General features: G+C 43.8%; 1 protein-coding gene across 1 annotated transcript in view; it reads left to right on the forward strand.

Annotated features, from left to right (window-relative positions):
* LOC144609021 (sodium/hydrogen exchanger 3-like) overlaps window positions 1-26,577 on the forward strand; it is a 155,230-nt gene that overhangs the window by 121,777 nt on the left and 6,876 nt on the right. The window contains exons 4-12 of the mRNA XM_078427344.1: window positions 8,683-8,761; window positions 9,671-9,848; window positions 12,316-12,536; window positions 14,945-15,147; window positions 16,789-16,878; window positions 19,464-19,534; window positions 20,479-20,608; window positions 21,816-21,922; window positions 24,472-24,601. Coding sequence (XP_078283470.1) covers window positions 8,683-8,761; window positions 9,671-9,848; window positions 12,316-12,536; window positions 14,945-15,147; window positions 16,789-16,878; window positions 19,464-19,534; window positions 20,479-20,608; window positions 21,816-21,922; window positions 24,472-24,601 — 1,209 coding nt within the window. The remainder of the gene's footprint in view (window positions 1-8,682; window positions 8,762-9,670; window positions 9,849-12,315; window positions 12,537-14,944; window positions 15,148-16,788; window positions 16,879-19,463; window positions 19,535-20,478; window positions 20,609-21,815; window positions 21,923-24,471; window positions 24,602-26,577) is intronic.

The following is a 26,577-nucleotide window of genomic DNA, read 5'->3' on the forward strand; positions in this document are numbered from 1 at the left end:
TAACTGGCACAGTTAAAACAGTTATGATATTCAAATTTAAGCGATTGGAATAAATCATTAAATGGAACCCGTAGTATTTGAAATATTTAATCCAAAGGTTCAGGTAAATTGGGTGAAATATAACTGAAAAGACAAAGGACATCAGTATTTAAGAGTCTTCATTATGCTTTTTATTGGCTCAGAAATCATCATTGCTCTATTTGCGGTGCAATGCAATGAATAAAGTCTCTCTATACAAATTGAAGACTACTACTGTCCCACATGTACACCTTATCCAGGGCAAAGATACTAGAGGAACAAGATGAACCACTCCATTGAAATCGCCTATACTGAAGTGTAGTACGCAAAGGAGCATAACGTCCGCCATTTTAGTAAGCGAAACCAGCTATTCGTTATGCCTCTCGCAGTGTAATTAGTGTTTTGGGGGAACAATATGTGTGATGATACCATTAAAATGCAGAATATATCTCATCTATCAATTCACAGATTTTTGTTCTTTTTCTTTTTAAATGTTTCTGCAAGTTTCTGCCTACTAAAATGGCGCCATGACATATTACTGTTTTTGGGGTCGAGTGGTCTATCTTGTTCCTCTAGTTTCTTTGTTCCAGGGTAAGGCAAATGACTTGCAAATTCTACATATAACAACCACAGTCACATGAATTCAGAGTTGAACAGCATGGAAACAGGCCCTTTGGTCCAACTAGCCCATGCTGACCAAGATGTCCCATCTACATGAGTTCCACCTGCCTGCGTATTCCTCTTTTTTAATTTTATATTACCATTTTGGACTCCATATTCGACTGCAGAAATGTGATTCCTGGCAACTTCCATACATCTGGCCAGAATGGACGGAGGGAAAAATAATTTTACAACACTGCCACCCCAATACTTGTTTCCAGAGGGTGGTTACTATTCTGGAGAATCAGACAAATTCTTATAAAGCAGGAATTCCACAACATCAATAAGAACAACACCAAAAATGATAAGCTTTAATGATTGGCTGAGCTTGGATATTAGCTATAATGCAAGAAAAACTTGCCTTCTCATTTTTGATTTTTTTTCCGAAGTCTCTGAGGGAAAATGTGGCAATTTCAAATTCCTGTGACTGGTTTGACCTGTTATCATTGCGGACCCTCGGACTTATTGGAGACCCTCGGACTATCTTCTATCGGCCTTCGCTGACTTTATCTTGCACTCGACGCTATTCAAGTTATTCCCTTTATCATGTGTCCGTACATTGCGGATGGCTCGATTATAATCATGTATTTCTTTCCGCTGAATGGTCAGCATGCAACTGAAACTTTTCACTGTACCTCGATACACGTGACAATAAATAAAGTATATAAAACTAAGATGGCATTTCTGATAAACAGCTTTCTTCGTTGTATCATTATTGCAATGGGATGTCAGCCTGGGTTGTGCTCCATTGCCTGGAGTTGGATGTTCATTAATATCATAGCTTTAGCTCAGATTTATTTTACTTGTCAGTGCAGAAGGCCTGACAAATTGATGCTGCCTTTGATGTAAAGGGTTGAGTAGTGATCTGATGATCCTATAGCACACTTTAATTCTTGTTTATGTGAACCAAGAAATTGCTGAAACTATATCTGAATGCCAGGCAATGGCATTTGCTAATTTCTTCAGTTTGGCCTTGAATAATGTCACAGCATGTTTCGAGAAATGTTATCAGGCTTCACTTTAGACTTTAGATTTTACTTTAGACTTTTTATTCACAAAATGCTGGAGTAACTTAGCAGGTCAGGCAGCATCTCAGGAGAGAAGGAATGGGTGACGTTTCGGGTCGAGACCCTTCTTCACCCATTCCTTCTCTCCTGAGGTGCTGCCTGATCTGCTGAGTTACTCCAGCATTTTGTGAATAAATACTTTCGATTTGTACCAGCATCTGCAGTTATTTTCTTACTTTAGACTTTAGTGATGGAGCGCGGAAACAGGCCCTTCGGCCCACCAACTCTGCGCCGACCAGCCATGTACATTAACGTTATCGTACACAGTAGGGACAATTTACAATTTTACCGAAGCCAATGGACCAACAAACCTGTATGTCCTTGGAGTGTGGGAGGAAACAAGAGTTCGTGGAGAAAACCCACATGGTCACAGGAAGAAGTTACAAACTCCACACAGACAGCACCTGCAGTCAGGATTGAAACCGGATCTGTGGCGTTACAAGGAAGCAACTCTACTGCTGCGCCACTGTGCGCCCAAGTGCATTGAAATAGTCGTCTTGCTGCTCGTGGACATGCATCAACTAAATTTGCCTGCCATTACCAGATAACTAAGTCAATGACTGTTCCCCAGTTCCTGACAATGGTGAATAATGCCCACACTCTCTCTCTCCCTCTCTCCTTCCCTTTGCTTTGTCAATCACCCCTTCCTGAGCCCATCGCACTCTGCCTTAAGCAAAGTGAAAGACATGCTCCAAGTATGTCTCCAATAAAGGAAACCACTGCAGAAGGAGCCCCAGCAGTTAAAAGGCAGGACAGTCAAGCCCTCAATTGAACCACCGCAATGTCCTAAACAAAGCATCCAACACATCCCTGACCAAAGTAGGATGGATTTGAGCTGGACCTCCTATGCAATTCATGGACAGCCTGGAACCAGATGGGCAGCAAGCAAGAGAGATGTCAAAGGACACAGTGCTGGATTAACTCAGCAGGTCAGGCATCATTTCTGGAGAACATAGATAGGTGACGTTTCAGGTCGACACCCTTCAGTCACCTATCCACGTTCTCAGGAGGTGCTGCCTGACCTGAGTTACTCCAGCATTTTGTACACTTTTATGTTAATGCCAGCATCTGCAATTCTTTGTTTCTACAAGAAAGATGTAGCTGTTTTTGAGCAATACAAATGAAGTCCTACTTGGAATTGAGGAGAAGTTGAATGGTTGCAAATATTGTCAAAGGTGAAGTTCACAGATCCTTTCCTGGGCATGTGGCCGTTATGCTAAACCCGAATGAAACGATATAGCAACTTTAGGTTGGCTAGTAGCACTCTGATATCTGATGAAAGTCCGTTCCAGAAATGTGAGCACATTATTCAGTGCGACACTTCAGAGCAGTCAGTTGTTCGCTGAACCTGGTGTCTGAACTGCAGTAGTTTGGTGCCCCCTGTTGATAACACTGATTAAACACTGGTGCAGCAAGTTCTTGTTTTGCCTGTGATTCTCTGCCTTGGAACATAAGAACATAAAAGAAAGGAGTATCGGCCATTCAGCCTCTTGGACCTGTCAGGTTTCACTAAGATCAAGGACTAAACCAGCCTTGTCTTTAACATCACTTGCATCTCTCTCCCACAATCCTGGAGTTCTTTGTAGCTTAAGATAGACACAAAAGGCTGGATTAACTCAGCGGGACAGGCAGAATCTCTGGAGAGAAGGAATGGGTGATGTTTCAGGTGGAGACCCTTCTCATCACCCATTCCTTCGCACCAGAGATGCTGCATGTCCCGCTGAGTTTCTCCAGCCCTTTGTGTCTATCTTTGGTTTAAACCAGCATCTGCATTTCCCTCCTACATACTTTGTAGTTTATTTGTTAATCTCTGCCTTGAACATGTTTGGAATTTTTTCCCATAGCTCTCTGGAGTAGAAAATTACAAACATTCACAATCCTCGGGTGAAATTTCTTCTCATCTCCATCTGAAACGGGTGATCGCTTATTCTAAAACTATGCCTCCTATTTCTGTAATTTCCTCCCAAATTCCCCCTCAAGGTTTCTGGGGTCTCTCATTGTCTCAATGCTCAATCCTCCTTCCTACTTCATCCAGGAGCTATGCTGGTGACCCTTTTCTGCAGTCACCAATACAAACGGCGGTCACCTTGTAACCACATTTCTGAGGTCTATCAGATGTATTTCCATTCATGATGACAAATAGCTTGTTACGAAGACCTGTGTATTCAGTATGCAGTATAATGTGGATAGATGTGAGGTTATCCACTTTGGTGGCAAGAACAGGAAAGCAGACTATTATCTGAATGTTGGCCGATTAGGAAAAGGGGAAATGCAACGAGACCTGGGTGTCGTGGTACACCAGTCATTGAAAGTGGGCATGCAGATGCAGCAGGCAGTGAAGAAAGCGAATGGTATGTTGGCATTCATAGCGAGGGGATTTGAGTATAGGAGCAGGGAGGTTCTGCTGCAGTTGTACAGGGCATTGGTGAGACCACACCTGGAGTATTGCCTACAGTTTTGGTCTCCTAATCTGAGGAAAGACATTCTTGCCATAGAGGGAGTACAGAGAAGGTTCACCAGATTGATTCCTGAGATGGCAGGACTTTCACATGAAGAAAGACTGGATAGACTCGGCTTGTACTCGCTGGAATTTAGAAGATTGAGGGGGATCTTATAGAAACTTACAAAATTCTTAAGGGGTTGGACAGGCTAGATGCAGGAAGATTGTTCCCGATGTTGGGGAAGTCCAGAACAAGGGATCGCAGTTTAAGGATAAGGGGGAAGTCTTTTAGGACCGAGATGAGAACGTTTTTTTTCACACAGAGAGTGGTGAATCTGTGGAATTCTCTGCCACAGAAGGTAGTTGAGGCCAGATCATTGGCTATATTTAAGAGGGAGTTAGATGTGGCCCTTGTGGCTAAAGGGATCAGGGGGTATGGAGAGAAGGCAGGTACAGGATACTGAGTTGGATGATCAGCTATGATCATATTTAATGGCGGTGCAGGCTCGAAGGGCCGAATGGCCTACTCCTGCACCTATTTTCTATGTTTCTATTCAAGTAATGGGCCTTTCATTTCATTTGATCTTTTTCGCTTACTTTGACTCCATTTTGACCAATTACCAGCTATAGCTATTTTTTTTGTCATATTTTATGTTATCTGGTTGAAATTTTCATCCTTTCATTCTTATGAGTTGCTTGTAAGTTTATTACTTGGAAAATGCTGGTCCTGAGATTGTAGTCAAGTCAAGTCAAGTCAATTTATTTGTATAGCACATTTAAAAATAACCCACGTTGACCAAAGTGCTGCACATCTGACTAGGAAAAAAAAGAAACATACAGTGGCAGGCAGCCAAACACAACGGCGCGGCCATCTTGAACAAAATGTTAATTCAATCACCCACAGTCCAACAACAAAAGCATTAAATAAGCATCAAAATGACACCCCCAAAAACAGTCCAACAATAAAAGCACTAAACAGGCACCCAAATTACCCAACCCCAAAAACCCCCAAAAACACAGTCCAACAATAAAAGCATTAAATAGGCATTCAAATCACACAACCCCAAAACCCCCAAAAACACAGTCCAACAATAAAAGCGCTAAACAGGCATTCAAATTACACAACCCCAAAAAACCCCCCCCAAAAACACAGTCCAACAATAAAAGCATCAAACAGGCACTCAAACCACCCAACCCCAAAAACACACAAAAAAAGAAACATCCATCAAAGAAACATCCATCACAGTGAGTCTCCTCCAGTCCTCTCCTCGCTGTGATGGAAGGCCACAATGTCTTTCCCTTCTCCCGCTGTCCTCGCCCGCAGTCAGGTTGTTGTGGTTGCAGGCCGCACCGGACGGTCCACAGCGGGCCAAGCCCAAGGCGCGTCGCGTCGCAGCCGCTCCCGCAGCCTCCGAAAACGGCCGGCTCCGCCGATGATAAGTCCGATCCGGGGCGGGCGAACACGCTGCTGCCGCTGTTGCTGCACGTCGGGGCGGTCGTGGCTCCCGACATTGAAGCCCCCGCCCAGCAGAGAAATATCCCGCGGCCTATCTTAGGCCGCGCCGGACGGTGAAATGTCCGCGACCCAAGCCCCGCGATTCGGGGCGGGCGAACCCGCTGCCGCTGCCGGAGCTCCCGATGTCGGCATCCACGCGGCCCGAGCCTAAGGCGAGTCGCAGCCGCTCCCGCAGCCTCCGAGGACGGCCGGCTCCGGTGGTGGTAAGTCCGATCCGCGGGCTCTGCGAACCAGAGCCCAGGAGGCCGCCAGCTCCAGGAGTTGGGCCGATGGTAGGCCGCAGCAGGAACGGAGACAACACCCAGAAAACAAAGGTCGGGTCTCCGTTCGGAAGGGACACATATTTACAATGTTACAGTTTCCCCCTCCCCCTCCCCCTCCCCCCCACATACACACATAGTACACAAACACAAAAACACCACATCACAACTACAATTAAGACCAAAAAAACCACAAAACCACAAAAAAACAAATGGACCGCAGGTGAGCCGCAGCTGCTAGGGCAGTGACGCCATTTTGTAGTCATTTGTTTGATTGCTTTCCTGATGATGTGATTTTCTTTTTGGTGGAAAACCCATTCAAACAAACTGCATGAAACCTAATGTGTCTTCAAGCACGTCAGTTTTAATTCAGTTTGGTTGCATATTTTCTAAAGGACTTTGGCTGGGCTGTATTTGGAGTATCATGTGCAGTTCCAGTCACTTGATTATTGAATGGATAGAAAGGTTTTCGAAAGCGTGCTGAGGAGGTTTACTAGAGTTATGCCTAGATTAGGGGGTGTTAGCTACAGGGAGAGGTTGGACAGACTTGGATTGTCTTCTCTGGGATGCCAGAGGTTGTGGGGAGTCCTGACAGAAGCGCATAAAATTATGAGAGGCAGAGATAGGATAGACGGTTAGAATCTTTTTCCCAGAATGGAGAAATCTCAAGGGAAGAGATTTAAGGTGAGAGGGGCAAGGTTTCATAGGAGATGTGTGGGGCAGGTTTATTTTTACACAGGATGATGAGTGCCTGCAATGCTCTGCTGGGGATGGTGGTTAAAGCCGATACTTTAGTGGCATTTAATGACTTTAGATAGGCATATATGAATATGAAGGGATACGGCTATGTGCAGGTAGATGAGATAGTCTTGGCATCATGTACAAAATCATGAGAGGAATAGATCGGGTAGATGCACAGAGTCTCTTGCCCAGAGTAGGGGAATCGAGGACCAGAGGACATAGGTTCAGGGTGAAGGGGAAAAGATTTAATAGGAATCCGAGGGGTAACTTTTTCACACAAAGGGTGGTGGGTGTATGGAACAAGCTGCCCGAAGAGGTAGTTGAGGCTGGGCTATCCCATCATTTAAGAAACAGTTAGACGGGTACATGGATAGGACAGGTTTGGAGGGATATGGACCAAGCACAGACAAGTAGGACTAGTGTAACTGGGACATTGTTGGCCGGTGTGGGCAGGTTGGGCCGAAGGGCCTGGTTCTGCACTGTATCACTCTGACTCCATGTTCAACACAGACCTTGTGAACTGAAGGGCCTGTTCTTGTTCTGTTGGCTTCAGTGGAAATGTAGTTGAAGCTAATGTAGTTTGTAAATTATTTGAGTTTATTTAAATGTTTCTGTATTTTCATATTCTTTTGAAGTAGTGCATTTTTAATTTTTGAACAATTTTAGTAATTTTTATTAACCCCAAATATTGTCAGAAATGTACAGAATTTTGACAAAGCTGGTTCTTGCTGAGTCAGCTATCAGTTTATTGGGCATTGACTTGTTCATTATGCAGCCAAGGGCTCTACTTCGTGACCAGCCTTAAATCTGGCACTTGACTGCAATCATAGACTGTGGAAAGGTTGTCTGAACTTCCCTTGGAGTTCAGCAAATGCACCTCGCCCTTTCACCACACGTTACAGACCAAAAACATGCTGGGACAATAACTGTCCCAGAGTTAGACACAAAAAACTGGAGTACCTCAGCTGGTCAGGCAGCTTCTCTGGCGAAAAGGAATAGGTGACGTTTCAGGACCCTTCTTCAGACTGACAGTCAGGGAAAAGGGAAACGAGAGATACAGACGGTGATACAGAGAAAGAGGACAAATGAATGAAAGATGGGCAAAAAGAAGGTCAAGGAAAAGTGGAGCCCACAATGGTCCATTGTTGGCAGTGGGCTAGGCGACAATGAGTTACGCAGACAGTGAAACTGAACAGGATGACAGTGAAACCAGTATGGCGACTAGGGTGGTGAAGCTTTGGGCTAAGTGTTGAACACTCCAAACCATTGAAACATAGAAAAATAGGTGCTGGAATAGGCCATTTGGCCCTTCGAGACAGCAGTGCCATTCAATATGATCATGGATAATCATCTAAAATCAGTACCCCATTCCTGCTTTTCCCCCCTATCCCTTGATTCCTTTGGCCCTAAGAGCTAAATCTAACTCTCTCTTGAAAACATCCAGTTAATTGGCATCCACTGCCATCTGTGGCAGAGAATTCCACAGATTCACAACTCTCTGGGTGAAGAGGTTTTTCCTCATCTCAGTCCTAAATGGCCTACCCCTTATTCTTAAACTGTGACCCCTGGTTCTGGTCTCCCCAACATCAGGAACATTTTTCCTGCATCTAGCCCGTCCAATCCTTTAAGATTTTTATATGTTTCTATAAGATCCCCTCTCATCCTTCTAAATTCCAGTGAATACAAGCCCAGTCGACCCATTCGTTCAACATATGTCAGTCCCACCATCCTGGGAATTAACCTGGCGAACCCACGCTGCACTCCCTCAATAGCAATAATGTCCTTCCTCAAATTAGGAGACCAAAATTGCACCCAATACTTCAGGTGCGGTCTCACCAGGGCCCTGAACCAAAAAGGGTTGTGCAGCCATCTCTGGTGATGGATTGTTGAGGGGGTTTTCGGATCAGAACAAAGATTCCACAATGTACTTTGATTCCAGCTTGGTTGATTGTAAATGTGTTTTATTTTGCTTTTTTTTAGGTGCTGTACAATGTCTTTGAATCATTTGTTACAGTTGGGCCAGAGAATGTTCAAGGCCTGGACTATTTCAAAGGCATAGGTAGGGAAATACTTCCTTCAGTTATTTTAAGTTTATTTCGTCTCGGGTTGGATAATAAATATCAATGTCTCCAGTCCTGCTTAGATTGCACGTCATTGACTCCATCCTTTAATAAATACGTTCATAAGTGATAGGCCAAATTGTCTGCGAACACTGGTTCCTTTATATCTTCCTTTAAACTAAATAATTGAACTATATTTGTGGCCACACTGCCACTTTCTGTTCAGCATTAATGTAACTTTGTTGTCCAAGTCCTGTTTGTCCATTCGCAAAGTCTTTATTCGTCAATTCAACTTGATCATAAAGTCTACTTGTTCTGAAATTCCTCCATGCTTACCTTCTCTCCATGGCTGTTGTTTCTCCTCTCCCTGCAAGCTTTTGAAACATTTATCTTCTATCAATGATTGCCCATTGTGCATCTCCAATGTTCAAACTTCATCCACCATTAGCTGGCAAGCTTTCAACAGTTGACGTTCAATAGATTAGAGCTTTCTCCCATAATTTCTTTGCTCCTCTACTTCCCTTTCCTACTTTGAGATGTGTCGTATTTCCTTTCGGCCATGCTATCATAATATCTACCCAAATGAGCCATTTCAAATCAAATTTGACAACTCTTGAAAAATCCATTTCAATGTATGCCTATATCAAAAGACTGGATATTGTATTGTCTTTCCGCTGACTGGTTAGCACACGACAAAAGCTTTTTACTGTTCCTCAGGACACGTGACAATAAACTAAAAGATAAATGCAAATACTTCTTGTAACTAATTTCTATTGTCTCTTTGCTTTTATTATATGTTGAAGTGTTGTCTTTATATTCAATTTTTGACCTTTTTTAATGCTGATCTGACATTTTATATAAGGCTCCTTTTTTATTTTTCTCCACCCATCCCCACCAATTCCCTCCAGTGTCTTTCTTTGTGGTGAGCTTGGGTGGAACTGCCATTGGCATCATCTTTGCATTCCTGCTCTCCCTGGTAACCAGATTCACCAAGCATGTAAGAGTGATTGAACCTGGATTTGTCTTTGTGATTTCATACCTCTCCTACCTCACCGCAGAGATGCTTTCTCTTTCTGCAATTTTGGCGTAAGTAAAAAAAAGTGTTAATTTCCGTCTGTACTCTCCTCTGATGTACTTATTAGCAGTTGCAAGTCTGTGCTATTGCAGATCAAGGTACATATCTTTGTAGCTTTAGGGTTACATGGCTGAGAGGTCCACCAGTGGTTGATATTTGGAACATGCAGGTCACGGAGGCAGATGCAGTCACAGCGCTTAAGAGGCATTTATACAGGCACTTGACTCGGCAAGGCATAGAAACATAGAAAATAGGTGCAGGAGTAGGCCATTCGGCCCTTCGAGCCTGCACCGCCATTCAATATGATTATGGCTGATCATCCAACTCAGTATCCCGTACCTGCCTTCTCTCCATACCCCCTGATCCCTTGAGCCACAAGGGCCACATCTAACTCCCTCTTAAATATAGCCAATGAACTGGCCTCAACTACCTTCTGTGGCAGAGAATTCCACAGATTCACCACTCTGTGTGAAAAAAAAAGAAGAAAAAAAAAAGGTGCGGACCCAAGGTGTTCGAGTGGGATTGATGTAGATGGATATATCTATCAGCAAGCATTGGTGGGTAGAAGGGCCCATTTCTGCACTGAAAACTCTAACTCTCTAATAGCATGGGAAAGGAGTATTCACTTTAAGAAGGCTGAGGTAGCAGAATTGGATTCCATTTTGGCTGAGATTGGCAAACTTGGTACTTCATGTTTTAATTTTACATAAAAGGCTATTCAGCCCATCAAGTAATTGCCAGCTCTGGGAATAAACCCATTCCACCACTTCTCTGTAACCGATATTCTCACACATTCTCATTAATCCCCCCCCCCCCCCCACACCTCGCTCCCGCAGCAATCCCATGAGGGGAGTAGATAGGGCAAATGCACAGACCTTTTACCCAGGGCCTGGGTATTAAGAACCAGAGGAAATAGGTTTTAGGTGAGAGGGGAAGGATTTACCAGGGACCTGAGGGGCAACCTTTTCCCATACAGAGGGTGGTAGGTGTGTGGAAAGAGGTAGATGAGGCAAGTGCTGTATGAATCAGGTACTGATTATGAATTTGAGGTTATAATCTGTTCAGACATGATCTTATCTTATGGTGGCACAGGCTTGAGGAGCGGAGTGTCCTACTCTGGCTCCTGATTCCTATGTTTGTATTTGCTTCAGTGGTAGTCATGTGTGTTGCAGGGGATGATAGTTGCACACAGTATCAATTACAGTGGTTTTACACTCTGCTAATGCTCACTTGCAATTTAAAACTGGTTTTGTGTGAGTGCCTGCACCGTTTTCCCCATCTACCCTCTGTTGATGAGCACTTACTCCATTACAGTCCACATTTAGAGCATTGTGTTCAGTTCTGGGCACTGTGTTAAAGGAAAGATATTGTCAAGCTTGAAAGGGTTCAGAGATTTACAAGGATATATTGCCAGGACAAGAGGGTCTGAGCTTTGGGGAACGGTTGAGTTGGCTGGGTCTCTATTCCTTGGAGCGCAGGGGGATGAGGGGTAATCTTTTCGAGGTGAATAAAATCATGAGAGGAATAGATTGGGTAGATGCACTGAATCTCTTGCCCAGAGTTGGGGAATCGAGGACCAGAGGACATGGGGTTAAGGTGAAGGGGGAAAAATTTGATAAGAATCGGAGGGGTAGCTTTTTCACACAAAGGGTGGTGGGTGTATGCAACAAGCTGCCAGAGGAGGTAGTTGAGGCTGGGACTATCCCAACGTTTAAGAAACAGTTAGACAGGTACATGGATAAGACATGTTTGTAGAGATATGGACCAAGCACAGGTAGGTGAGACTAATGTAGTTGGGACATATTGGCTGGTGTGGGAAATTTGGCCCGAAGGGCCTGGTTCCACACTGCCTCACTCTGTGACTAGGTTAATAAGGTTTTGGAAATACATACACAAAATGTGTAAGATTTTCTGTTGAATTGAGTCTGGAGATAAATAGATTTTCTGCTTTTCTGAACCAACAAATTAAGAGTCTTGGAAGGTGCACGGTTATCTTTTAAGGAAAAGGAGGGAGTATTTCAATGACGATTGGAAAGTTGGCCTTGGTTATTGTTTGGCAAGCTGGTGAATTTGTTAAAGAACACCTCTACAGTGTGGTGACGTGATGGAGTACAGGTTTGTTTAAGCCGGCCTTGCACTGTTGCAGGAGTGATTGTGTTTCTTGCTCTAGCTGATGTCTATTCTTCCATGGGTTGCCAGAGGTGACTATAGCCGCAGACTGGGAAGAGGTCACATGTTCTCGCTCGTTTGCTGCAGGGGTGAAGGTTGAAGATTGCACACGGGAGTTTCAATTGTTGACCGTTTGTGGCTCAGATCAGCCAGATAGGAGGCTGGGTGATGATGACAGCGTAGAGTGTTTGATGGGGTATTTTACGTTACGCAGAAAGTTTTTTTCTTATGTTTATCTAAATGTATTGGAGTTTTGCTTCAAATCCCCCTAACCTTAAATCTTAAATGTTCATGTTTCTCTTTCATCAGTATCACATTCTGTGGCATTTGCTGTCAGAAGTATGTGAAGGCCAACCTCTGTGAGCAATCCATCACCACTGTCAGGTTTGCAATGAAAATGCTGGCAAGTGGTGCAGAGACTATTATCTTCATGTTTTTGGGAATCTCTGCAGTGAACCCTGACATATGGAAGTGGAACACTGCCTTTATACTCCTCACGCTGGTCTTCATCTCGGTTTACAGAATCATCGGTGAGTGCTGGATAGTCAAGGCGTGGCAGACAAAGAGACGCACAGTGTTGAAACAGGCCCTTCGGCCCACTAACTCCATGTTGACCATCCACCATCACAAGCTCTGCTGCACTCGTACCATGCAGGGCCGTTTTTACAGCATTATGGGCCCCCGGGCAAAGCAGCGTACTGGGGCCCCTACCGTTACTCTCCCCCACCCCCCTTTCCCTACCAGCCCCCCCCCCTGTCGTGCCGGCGAAAAGCACTTACCGAAAAGCACTTAGCGATGGACTTAGGGTGCTACATTGTTGCGAAAAGCACTTATAGATCGCTGTGAGAAGCACTTAGTGACCGAAAATGTTGCGAAAAAAGCACTTATTGAACCTACATTTTTAAAGTAGTATTTATTTATTGCAAGTCACTTAACATACACAGATCAGCATGGGGCCCCTATGCTCGTGGGCCCCCGGGCAAGTGCCCATCAGGCCCATGCGTTAAGACGGCCCTGGTACCATGTTCTGTATTCCCACTTTTTCATCAATTTCAACCACACCCCCCCCCCCCTGAGATTCTACCCCCATAACACAAATGGGACAAATTAGAGTGGTCAATTAAAGTACCTGACCCATGTCCTTGGGACATGGGAGGAAACCGATGTGATTGCAAGGAGAACGTGAAAACTCCACGTAGGTCAATAGACAATAGGTGCAGGAGGAGGCCGTTCGGCCCTTCGAGCCAGCACCGCCATTCAATGTGATCATGGCTGATCATTCTCAATCAATACCCCGTTCCTGCCTTCTCCCCATACCCCCTGACTCCGCTATCCTTAAGAGCTCTATCTAGCTCTCTCTTGAAAGCATCCAGAGAATTGTCTTCCACTGCCTTCTGAGGCAGGGAATTCCACAGATTTACAACTCTCTGACTGAAAAAGTTTTTCCTCCTCTCCGTTCTAAATGGCCTACCCCTTATTCTTAAACTGTGGCCCCTGGTTCTGGACTCCCCCAACATTGGGAACATGTTTCCTGCCGCTAACGTGTCTAACCCCTTAATAATCTTGTGTTTCAATAGGATCCCCTCTCATCCTTCTAAATTCCAGTGTATACAAGCCTAATCACTCCAGTCTCTCAACATACGACGGTCCCGTCATTCCGTGAATTAACCTAGTGAACCTACGCTGCATGCCCTCAATAGCAATAGGATGCTTTGTGAGGAAAGTTTGTTCAGGCTAAGCACATATCAACCTGGAATATAGAAGAGTGAGAGAGGACTTGATTGAAACATAGCGGGAGATCTTCGCAAGGTGGATGTGGAGAAGATCTTTCATTTTGAGGAAAATATTGATGTCACTCACTGCTTGAAATTAAGTAATGTCCATATTTATAATTTGTTTTACTAATTAGTTATAAAGTGCATTTAAGATTGGAGGAACAAGCATGGATTGAAATATTTCTAGTGGCTGAGATGAACAGATTAGGGATGCAAAGTAGAAATTCTTGGGACCTGTTCATGTAGTGCGACCAACTACATACCTGTTCTGTCCTCTGGTGGAGATGTGAGGAAGGGCATCTTCACCGTTAGACACATTAAGATCTACCATAAAGCTCTCTGGATTTAATTAGGTTAGTTCAGAGATACAGCATGGAAACAGGTCCTTTTGCCCACCGAGTCCACGCCAACCAGCGATACCCGTATACTAGCACCGAGACCATTTACAAATTTTAAACACCAATTAAACTACTAACTTGTAAATCTTTGGAATGTTGGAGGAAACCAGAGATCCCGGGGAGAACATACAAGCTCCGTGCAGATAGCACCCATAGTCAGGGTCAAACCTGTGAGGCAGCCACGCTACTGTTGCGCCACTGTGCCGCACCACAATTGATTGATGGAACTCTTTCCAGAAAGCCATCTCTCTCCAGACGGGAGGTTAAAAAAAAATGAACAAGATAAGATTAATTTCTTTAGATTTTTTTTTTTTAGATTTTAGAGATACAGCCCGGAAACACGCCCTTCGGCTCACTGAGTCCGCGCCGCCCAGCGATCCCCACACATTAACACTATCCTACACACACTGGGGACAATTTTTTACATATTACCCAGTCAATTAACCTACATACCTGTACGTCTTTGGAGTGTGGGAGGAAACCGAAGATCTCGGAGAAAACCCACGCAGGTCACGGGGAGGACGTACAAACTCCGTACAGACGGCGCCCGTAGTCAGGATCGAAACTGAGTCTCCGGCGCTGCATTCGCTGTAAGGCAGCAACTCTACCGCTGCGCCACCGTGTTGCATATTAATTCTTAATGATTTGTACATCAATCTGGTCGAGTATTAAGAGAATCGTCGAAAAACACCAGTTTGTAGTTGGATCAGCTTTGTTTCATTTTCAAATATCAGTGGAGTAAATAAAATGTCTATCTTTTTCCAGGCGTTGTAATTCTGACCTGGATTTTGAACCATTACCGTGTGGTGCAGTTGGAGATCATAGACCAGGTGGTGATGTCCTATGGTGGTCTACGTGGAGCTGTGGCCTTTGCTTTGGTAGTGCTGCTGGATCATAACACCTTTAAGGAGAGGCAGTTGTTTATCTCTACCACTATCATTGTGGTGTATTTTACAGTCATCTTCCAGGTAACTATCAACTGTATTGAGTGCATGCTTAGTGGAGTAACACAAGCCCTCTGATTTGAATGAGAATCTGTTGTGATCCCGTCTACCATTTAAAATTTTTAGATTTTTAGGTTTAGAGATACAGCGCAGAAACAGGCCCTTCGGCCCACCGGGTCCGCGCCGCCCAGCGATCCCCGCACATTAACACTATCCTACACACCCTAGGGACAATTTTTACATTTGCCCAGCCAATTAACCTACATACCTGTACGTCTTTGGAGTGTGGGAGGAAACAGAAGATCTCGGAGAAAATGTGCAACAGGTCACGGGGAAAACGTACAAACTCTGTACAGACGGCGCTCGTAGTCAGGATCGAACCTGAGTCTCCGGCGCTGCATTCGCTGTAAAGCAGCAACTCTACCGCTGCGCCACCGTGCCGATCTAAAAGATCCACATTGAAAAGCCTGGGAGGTTTCCCTGTGTGCTGACCAATATATGTAACTAAATTAGGATTTTTATTGCTGTAAAACAGCTCTTTGTGAGATCTTGTTTTGAACAAACCAATAGCTCCATTTCCTTAAATTACTTCTTGAACTTTCATTTGCAAAGTGCTTTAAAGCGTTGTGAAAGGGCCAAATCAAATATGAATAATGCAGAAATGTGTAGGATATCAATGTGCAACTCAGACCATACCCTGAATTGGCCCTTCAATATGATCATGGCTGATCATCCAAAATCAGTACCCCATTCCTGCTTTTTCCCCATATCCCTTGAGTCCGTTAGCCCTAAGAGCTAAATCTAATTCTTGCAGAAATGGTCTGCGGTAACCATGGCATAAATGGTTCATCTCATGGTTGCTTGGGAAAGACGGGTGGAGTTGATAGTTCGGACAAAGAGTTTATTTCAGGAATCGAAGACTGTGGATGAGTCCTTAGTACTATTTGCGTACCCGAATGATTCTGGAGAATTTGTCTGTCAATTTACAGAGAGGGAAGTGGAAGAGATAGCTGTGCGTCACTTTAGTATATTTAGAAAATGTCTGAATTCAGATGTTCTTGTGCAGCGGCTCAATTAAATGGAAATTGAATCAGTTGGCAGTTGGGTATGTATGGAGAGAAAAAGACATTGGGGTTACTCTTTGGTTACTTTTGGATAGATTGGAGAGAAACCAGGCAGGTTTGGTACCATCCGGATGGCTGCCTGTGCAGAGGCATTGGAGGTGAATCGTGCGGTCAACCTGTGAAAGGCTGCAGATGTAATGCAAAGTACTAATGCAAAGGGTACTATTTGCCACCTTGACTGGGGCCATTTTGGGGACGACTTGGATGGGATCAAACATTAGTTCTGAGGAAAAATGCAGAATAATTAACCACGTGAAAGCAATATATTATCCCCCCTGTCTGTGCAGAGTGAAGGGAAATGAAAACTCTCCCCTTTAGTCTTTGCAGTGTCGGCATTATATGGAGTTTACTGGAGAGGAATTAAATGAATGGAAAATGGTGTGCCTTTAACTGATGATGTCGAGGTGATTGATTGCAGTTGTTTCAGTGGGGATGAATGATTTCCATGCTCGCATCTGATCTGAGAAATAAATTATATTCATTTGTGAATAGTTCAAACTCTGCTCTGTGATGAAACCAAGTTGATTTTGATATTTTGCAGGGTCTGACAATCAAACCTTTGGTGAACTGGCTGAAAGTAAAGAAGAGTGAGCAGAAAGATCCTTTGCTCAATGAGAAGCTCCATGGACGGGTAAGTCCAGTGTTTCAGTGTTCGATATGTGCGGAATGAGCATTCCTTAGTCATCTATTCACAAAATGCTGGAGTAACTCAGCAGGTCAGGCAGCATCTCAGGAGAGAAGGAATGGGTGACGTTTCGGGTCGAGACCCTTCTTCAGACTGATGTCAGGGGGGCGGGACAAAGGAAGGATATAGGTGGAGACAGGAAGATAGAGGGAGATCTGGGAAGGGGGAGGGGAAGAGAGTGACAGAGGATCTATCTAAAGTTGGAGAAGTTAATGTTCATACCACTGGGCTGCAAACTGCCCAGGCATACCACTGGGCTGCAAGCTCGACTTCTCCAACTTTAGATAGTTCCTCTGTCCCTCTCTTCCCCTCCCCCTTCCCCTTCCCAGATCTCCCTCTATCTTCCTGTCTCCTTCCTATATCCTTCCTTTGTCCCGCCCCCCTGACATCAGTCTGAAGAAGGGTCTCGACCCGAAACGTCACCCATTCCTTCTCTCCTGAGATGCTGCCTGACCTGCTGAGTTACTCCAGCATTTTGTGAATAAATACCTTCGATTTGTACCAGCACCTGCAGTTATTTTCTTATATTCCTTAGTCATCGGTCTGCTCTGCATGGAAAGCGCTTTAATGGTCCAACACAGCCATCTGAGAAAGAGCGAGAAGTAACTTAGTTGGCCCGACAATCCTGCCCCACTATTCAGATAGATGATGGCTGATTCACGCAGAAAGGAGGTGGAGAGTTTGGAAAGAGTGCAGAGATAGTTTACGAGAATTATGCCTCGAATAGGGGAGCTTTAGGTGCAAGGAGAGGTTGGACAGACTTGGATCGTTTTCTCTGAAACACCGGAGGTTGAGGGGAGACCTGGTAGAAGTGTATAAAAATAATGAGAGGCACAGTCAGGGTGGATGGTCAGCACCCTTTTCCCAGGATGGAAATCTTGAGTACATGGCCATTGCTTTAAGATGAGAGGGGCAAAGCTTAAAGGAGATGCACTGAGCAAGTTTATTTACTCGGAGGGCTATGAGTGCCTGGAACATGCTGCCAGCGGTAATGGTAGAGGCAGATATCATTGTGACATTTAAGAGACTTTTGAATAGGCAAAATGGATATGAAGGGATTGCAGGGATATGGATTATGTGCAGGCAGATAAGAGTTGGTGTTAGTATCATGTTCGCAAACAGACGGTGGGCTGAAGGGCCTATTCCTGTGCTGTACTGTTCGATGTGCTATGCCCCCTGGTTCTAGATTCACCCTCAATGTAAAATTTCAATAAGATCACTCTTTGCTTCTATGCTTCAATGACTACAGGCCCAACCTGTGCCAGTCACTATATTCCTGATCCATTCGGGTATTTGTGCTGACTTCCCATGGAATGTGTTCTTGCGCATGCTTGGTTGGGGAATTATGATAAGGATGCTTGAATGCGCGAGAGGAGCTTTGTTCAGTCTCCAATTCCTATGGCTAATAAGGGACTTTATATGAAGTTAAACGACTTATCGTTATTACTACTTCATACACAACCCTTTCAATCTTTCTTCATAGGTCGACCCATCATCCCAGGGGCTAACCTAGTGAATCTACACTAGCCCTAACACAAGTGTATCCTTCCTTGTGTACGCAGATCAAATCTGTATGCAATACTCTGAGCGTAATCTCACCACAATCCTGTAAAGTTGCCTCAACCTCCAGATATCTTTACTGCAAGCTCTCGTGGTGTGACTTTATTTACATAATAATTTTCTTTATTCCAAAGTGCATAACCCCACATTTTCATGCATTATATTCCATATGCCAACTTCCAAGAGGATTAGTTTTCTTTCAATATCAGTGAACCAACTGGCCTGTTGTGACAATCCCCCAGCTTCTGAGAGATCCCAGTTTTTTTGCCTACAGATTTTTTTTAAATGTGCTTACATTTTTATACCCCCAAGGCAAGACTTAAATCTATCTCTGGGTTACTTAATGCTGTGTTAAAGACTTTTCTTTCCCTTTGCTCACCACTGCCAGCCCGAACACACCCCACAAAAAAGAACAGATTTTCCTCAGAACAATGTCAAAGGTCTGATTTACAATTTTAAAAAAACCCATTCTATTTTATAACCTGATAACGTTTTTTCAGTACATTTATTGATCCGGTTTCAAAGAAGCAACATTTTAGATAGGATGTGGCCGTTGTAAAGGTGCTTAATTTGTGAATAGATTGACTTGATCAGACAGCTTTAAAGAGTAGAAAAGGTTGTGGTTAAAATCTATTGCTGAACTAAGTGCAAGATACCTAAGAGGACTTTGGAGAGATGAGACTGCATCCATCTTAAAACAGTATTCAAAAGTTAGCAGTAGTAGTTGGATTAATACATCAAAGTTGAACTAAAATAACTTAATATTAAGTTTTAGAAATTCCCATAGAGCTCTGACTTTAAAATAAATATCATTGGATTTGCTGATGTTTCTAAATGTAAATTTCTGGATATTAGGTTTGTATTTCATTAAAGGTACTTCAGAAAATTATTCTCATCCCAGTATGTTTTTTTCTGCATTTAATTTCACTTCCTTCCATTTAAAAAGTTTTGTCTGCCATTTATTTTCAAAGGCATTTGATCATATATTATCTGCAATAGAAGATATCTCTGGGCAAATTGGAAACAATTATCTTAGAGACAAGTAAGTGAACAGTGATTTCTACAAATGTTGCAGAAATATTTGTGTCAATTTAATGCTTCCCTAATAGTGCAAATTATATATTTCTAAACAAGTTTAGGGACGTGAGCCACATGATCAATTGGTTCTTGTTTCTCCTGGTTAATTTCCAGGCCTGTATCCGTGCAGGGAAAATCACATCACCAATCTCCACACTCCGATACTCTGACACTGCTTTTGAAACCACACAAATATTTAAGGTCAGGCAGATCCTGAGATGTTGCCTGGCCTCCTGAGCGACTCCAGCTCTGTCTTCAAATATTACAAGAAATTGCAGTGAATTATGGAACATCACATAAACTAACCTCCCTTCCATTGACTCCATTTATACTTCACGCTGCCTCGGCAAGACCAGCAGCATAATCAAGGACGTGTTGCACCCTGGCCACTCCCTCTTCTCCCCTCGCCCATCAGGCAAAAGGTATAGAAGTGTGAAAATGCACACCTCCAGATTCAGGGACTGTTTCTTCCTTGCTGTTATCAGGCAACTGAATCATCTTACCACAACTACAGAGCAGTCCTGAACTACTATCTACCTCATTGGTGACCCTCAGACAATCTTTGATCGGACTTTACTTGCTTTATCTTGCACTAAATGTGATTCCCTCATCATGTATCTTCACACTGTAAAAGGCTCGATTGTAATCGCATATTGTCTTTCCGCTGACTGGTTAGCGTGCAATAAAAGCTTTTCACCGTACCTTGGTAAACTGAACTGTACATTATAATATTTTTATTTTATAACTATTCAGGTAATTTCATACCAATATCATTTTACCAAATTATTTCATTTTAGAAGTTACTATTTTGCAAATCTTTCCTGATCTCTGATTTTGACTTGCCTACCTAAGGCGTAATAAGGGGTTTCTATAGAAGATATATTATGGCGGTTTGTTCTTTTTTTCTAGGTGGACTAACTTTGACAGAAAGTATCTAAGTAAAATAATGATGAGGAAATCTGCACAGATTAGCCGGGACAAAATCCTGAGCGTTTTCCGTCAGCTGAATCTGAAAGATGCCATCAGCTACGTTTCTGAGGTAATTAAGACAGTCAGTTCCTGTAGTTGCTGGTAATCTAGCCAGTTAGTCAGTTCCTGTAGTTGCTGGTAATCTAGCCAGTTAGTCAGTTCATATTTTCATATTTCATATTTTAGATACAGCGCGGAAACAGGCCTTTTCGGCCCACCAAGTCCGCGCCGCCCAGCGATCCCCGCACATTAACACTATCCTACACACACTAGGGACAATTTTTACATTTACCCAGTCAATTAACCTACATACCTGTACGTCTTTGGAGTTCCTGTAGTTGCTGGTAATCAAGCCAGTTAGTCGGTTCCTGTAGTTGCTGGTAATTAAGCCAGTTAGTCAGTTCCTGTAGTTCTCTGCAATCCCAGTGCAGAGAAAGCAGTCCCTGTAGTCGCTATCTCTAACAATGAATTAGTTCAGGATCACTTGCAAGGAAAACGCAAACGTTCATGAACCAATGGTTACTATTTACCTAGCGCATTGCATTTGATTCTGGGTACAATTCCAAGGATATCAAAGTTCTGGAAAGGGTATATAGGAAGGCTAGCTTATTCAACCAATGTTTGTGGATCATTATGTATTATTATGGATCATTAATGTATTGAACAAGTTAAGTATGGAGTGAAGATAGACATAAAATGTTGGGGTAACTCAGCAGGACAGTCTGAAGAAGGGTCTCGACATGAAATGTCACCCATTCCTTCTCTCCAGAGATGCTGCCTGTCCCGCTGAGTTACTCCAGCATTTTGTGTCTATCTTCGGTTTAAACCAGCACCTGCAGTTCCTTTGTACACTAAGTATGGGGTGAGACCAGCTCACTTATTGCTGTCCAATAAAAATACGTTAATGATCATGACTTAAACTGCTGGTTCTGTCTGATAAACAAGAGATGTGACTGTTGTTTATTCTGATGATCTGCAGTCTATATTGATGATAATAAAGTACTTGAAGTGGCCACCAATCTCTTAAACCTGTGCCAGTTTAAAAAGAGGCAGCTTTAAATTTCTGTTGCAGTATTTGAATTATTGGTCCACTGACTTAGTATCACTGGCCCAAGGCTGATGTATTACCTGCAGTTATTTCAAGTAATGCTTGACAAGTTAGGATAACCTTTTGTGCTTTTACTTCAGAAGGATATCTAGTCAATTTGCACTATGTGATGAATCGCATTGATTTAATTCTAACTCCATGTGAGATTTACTGCTTTTCATCTTTGCAGGGAGAGCGCCGAGGGTCCTTGGCTTTTATACGCTCGAGTAGCGATGTTAACGTCCTCTTCACAGGTCCTCGTCATTCCATTGTCGATTCATCTGTCTCTGCAGTGCTGTAAGTGTAATTCATGAATATCAGTCACTTCCAGGGAGAGATATTTTAGGCTTGCATTTCCCACCATCAGGCCAGAGTGAGAAATGACTTGTGCCTTTTGTCCTGACAAATGACTTGTGGCCTCCAAAACACTCCACAACATGATTTAAGAAGCTTTTGTGTTGATGCAACTGTTCTCACAGCGTCAAAGTGGTTTACAGGCAGTAATGCACTCATGAATATTCTTAAATGTGAGCAAGGAAAAGTGGAACAGGGCAGGACAGTAACAGGCCATTCGGCCCACCGTGTCTACATTGACCATGATGCCAATCTATACTAATCCCATTTGCCTCTACGTGGGTTAGAAACATAGAAGGATAGAAAATAGGTGCAGGAGTCGGCCATTCGGTCCTTTGAGCTAACACTGCCATTCAACATGGCTGATCATCCAAAATCAGTACCCCTTTCCTGCTTTCTCCCCTTATCCCTTGATTCCATTAGCCCTCAGAACTACATCTAACTCTCTGTTGAATCCCTCTTGTATCTCTCTGTTCCCTGCCTGTTCATGAGTCTGCCTAAATACCAACAGGAATGTCTGTAATCACTGTTGGAAACACAACAAATAATTTAGACAATAGACAATAGACAATAGGTGCAGGAGTAGGCCATTCAGCCCTTCGAGCCAGCACCGCCATTCAATGCGATCATGGCTGATCACTCTCAATCAGTACCCCGTTCCTGCCTTCTCCCCATACCCCCTCATTCCGCTATCCTTAAGAGCTCTATCCAGCTCTCTCTTGAAAGCATCCAACGAACTGGCCTCCACTGCCTTCTGAGGCAGAGAATTCCACACCTTCACCACTCTCTGACTGAAAAAGTTCTTCCTCATCTCCGTTCTAAATGGCCTACCCCTTATTCTTAAACTGTGGCCCCTTGTTCTGGACTCCCCCAACGTTGGGAACATGTTTCCTGCCTCTAATGTGTTCAATCCCCTAATTATCTTATATGTTTCAATAAGATCCCCCCTCATCCTTCTAAATTCCAGTGTATACAAGCCCAATCGCTCCAGCCTTTCAACATACGACAGTCCCGCCATTCCGGGAATTAACCTAGTGAACCTACGCTGCACGCTCTCCATAGCAAGAATATCCTTCCTCAAATTTGGAGACCAAAACTGCACACAGTACTCCAGGTGCGGTCTCACCAGGGCCCGGTACAACTGTAGAAAGACCTCTTTGCTCCTATTTACACACGGTGAAAGCCCACAAAGGTTTAAAGGCTAGATATTATTTTTAATTTACCTGCCGGGATAGGTCAAGAGTGTTTTATTGTCATATGTCCCGAAACAGAACAATGGAATTCTTGCATGCAACGACACAACAGATATGTAAACACAGTACAATACAATACAATACAATACATCTTTATTGTCATTGTACAGGGGTACAACGAGATTGGGAATGCGCCTCCCATACAATGCAATAATTTAATTAGCTACTCAGTATTAATTTAAACAACCCAATTAAACAAATTGTAAGAGTTTTAAAACGGAATAAAGTGCAAGTAGATCTGTGCCAGATCACTGTGCGATGTGACCATCCGGCTCAGCAGGACCGGTTCATAGCAGCTATGGCCCTGGGGATGAAGCTGTTCCTGAGTCTGGAGGTGCGGGCGTAGAAGGTCTTGTATCGTCTGCCCGATGATAGAAGTTGAAACAGACTGTTGCATGGGTGTGAAGAGTCTTTGTGGATGCTGGTGGCTTTTCTGAGGCATCGTGTGTTGTAGATGCCCTCCAAGGCCGGTAGCTGTGTTCCGATGGTCCTCTGAGCTCTATGGACTACCCGCTGAAGAGCTTTCCTCTCTGCCTCTGTGCAGCTGAGGTACCACACAGGGATGCCATGTGTTAGGACGCTCTCTATGGTACAGCGGTAGAATGTCGTCAGCAGCTGTTGGGGTAGACCAGACTTCTTCAGTGTTCTGAGGTAGAACAGTCGTTGCTGTGCCTTCTTGACCAGCGCAGCAGTGTTATTGTACACTGTAAACACCATAATAATCAACAAAAAAAGTTTGGTATGTAAAAGAAAAACCAGACAATTAGATAGGTACATGGATAGGACAGGTTTGGAGGGATATGAACCAAACACAGGCGGATGGGACTAGTATCGATAGGCCATGCTGGTCTGTGTGGGCAAGTTGAGCCAAAGAGCCTGTTTCCACACTGAATGACTCTAACAATCGTGCAGGCAGGCGGTTACAGTGGAGGGACGTGCTCGCAATGCAGGCAGACAATAATCCCTCATGCTTCTATTGTACAAGTCAATCCACTCATATTCTTTAATGCATCTATTATCTGTATTTTTAGCCTAGAAATGTCTTCTCTTTCACAGAAAGTTGAGGATTAAAGAAATCTATTGTTAAAGACGTTACTTCCAAATGTGCAGCACTCCCTCATACTGTTAGTATTAAGTTTCTGAAGTGGAATTCCAACTCACGGTACTCCCTTTCTTGCAGGGGAATGGTACCATCCCGGGCAACAAGTGATTTTGACAAAATGTTGTTATTTATTTCAGGAGAGAGAGTACCAGTGAGGTGTGCTTGGACATGCATGCAATTGAAAACAGAGTGAAGAGCGTAAAGGATCGTGAAGAAACGGTTACACACCACATGTTACATCAACATCTGTACAAACCCAGGCAAAGAGTAAGCAAACTCATGTGGTTCATTTGGATCATAAGATCATTAGTGAAAGGAGCAGAATTAGGCCATTTGGCCCATCAAGTCTACTATAGACAATAGACAATAGGTGCAGGAGGAGGCCATTCGGCTCTTCGAGCCAACACCACCATTCAGTGTGATCATGGCTGATCATTCTCAATCAGTACCCCGTTCCTGCCTTCTCCCCATACCCCCTGACCCCGCTATCCTTAAGAGCTCTATCCAGCTCTCTCTTGAATGCATTCAGAGAATTGGCCTCCACTGCCTTCTGAGGCAGAGAATTCCACAGATTCACAAATCTCTGACTGAAAACGTTTTTCCTCATCTCAGTTCTAAATGGCCTACCCCTTATTCTTAAACTGTGGCCCCTTGTTCTACTCTGCTATTCAATCATGGCTGATCTATCTCTCCCTCCTAACCCCATTCTCCTGCCTTCTCCCCATAACCTTTGACACCCATTTAGACTGTTGCCACATGTGTTGGGGAAGCTCTTTGTATTTCCGTTTAAACCATCCCCATGTGATATTTGAAGAACGGTCCCTATTCAAACTTCTGTCTGTCCGTTCCCTCCTCAGATGCTGCTTGACCCACTGAGTCTCTCCAGCTTTTTTCCCCCCACTATATCCCTAGTTGGTATGTCATTTCTATTCTTGATTGGTAAGGATGTCGGGGGTTATGGGGTGAAGGCAGGAGAATGAGTTTAGAAGGATGAGGGGATCTCATTAAAACTTACTGAAGGGCTAAAAATAATGTGAATGTGGTGAGGTGACGTTTCGGGCCGAGACCCTTCTTCAGACTGCGAGACGGGGGGGGGAAGATCTTGGTGATCGATTCTTCATAAATGAAAAATACATTAGTGAGAAAGTTGAAGACACACTGTTGCAGATTATAAGAAATGTTTCTCTCCATGGATTGAGTAACACCTTCTCTGCCAACACCAGGTTTGCTAGAGTAATTTAAAACTGGGAAAATTGGAGCTTCGGGATTTTTGACATGTACTCGGATGAAATCTCCAGTAACATTGAACCAATAATTTCCACCACACAGAAAGAAAGGACACAGATGACCGGGAGCATCAGCTGCTCTGGCATGTCACAAATATCGACCTTCTAATACCCCCCCCCTCCCCATTCCTTCTCTCTAAGGTCAGGGACCTGGTAACTCAATGCTGAACAACCTGAATATAAAAACAGGGATATATCATCATCATATATATACAGCCGGAAACAGGCCTTTTCGGCCCACCAAGTCCGTGCCGCCCAGCGATCCCCGCACATTAACACTATCCTACACCCACTAGGGACAATTTTTTTTTTTTAACATTTACCCAGCCAATTAACCTACATACCTGTACGCCTTTGGAGTGTGGGAGGAAACCGAAGATCTCGGAGAAAACCCACGCAGGTCACGGGGAGAATGTACAAACTCCTTACAGTGCAGCACCCGTAGTCAGGATCGAACCTGAGTCTCCGGCGCTGCATTCGCTGTAAAGCAGCAACTCTACCGCTGCGCTACCGTGCCGCCCCGGATGTGATGCTGAGGCTTTATAAGACTCTTTACATGACCGCATTTGGAGTATTGTGAGCAATTTTGGGCCCCATATCTGAGGAAGGATGTGCTGGCGTTGGAGAGGGTCCTGATGTGCTTTACGAGAATGACTCCAGGAATTATTGGGTTAACACATGATGAGCATTTGATGGTGCTGGGCCTGTACTTTAGACTGGAGTTTAGGAGGATGAGGGGGGAGCTCATTGAAACCTACTGAATAGTGAAAGGCCTGGGTAGAGTGGATGTGGAAAGGATATTTCCACTAGTGAGAGCGTCTAGTATCAGAGGCCGTAGCCTCAGAATAAAAGGATGTACCTTTAGAAAGGAGTTGAGAAAGAATTTCTTTAGTTGGTGGTTGATGAGTCAGAGGTTGGTGAATCTGTGGATTTCATTGCCACAGAAGGCTGTGGAGG

The sequence above is a fragment of the Rhinoraja longicauda genome, chromosome 2, assembly GCF_053455715.1.
Source record: "Rhinoraja longicauda isolate Sanriku21f chromosome 2, sRhiLon1.1, whole genome shotgun sequence".
In the NCBI taxonomy this organism is placed as follows: Eukaryota; Metazoa; Chordata; class Chondrichthyes; order Rajiformes; family Arhynchobatidae; genus Rhinoraja; species Rhinoraja longicauda.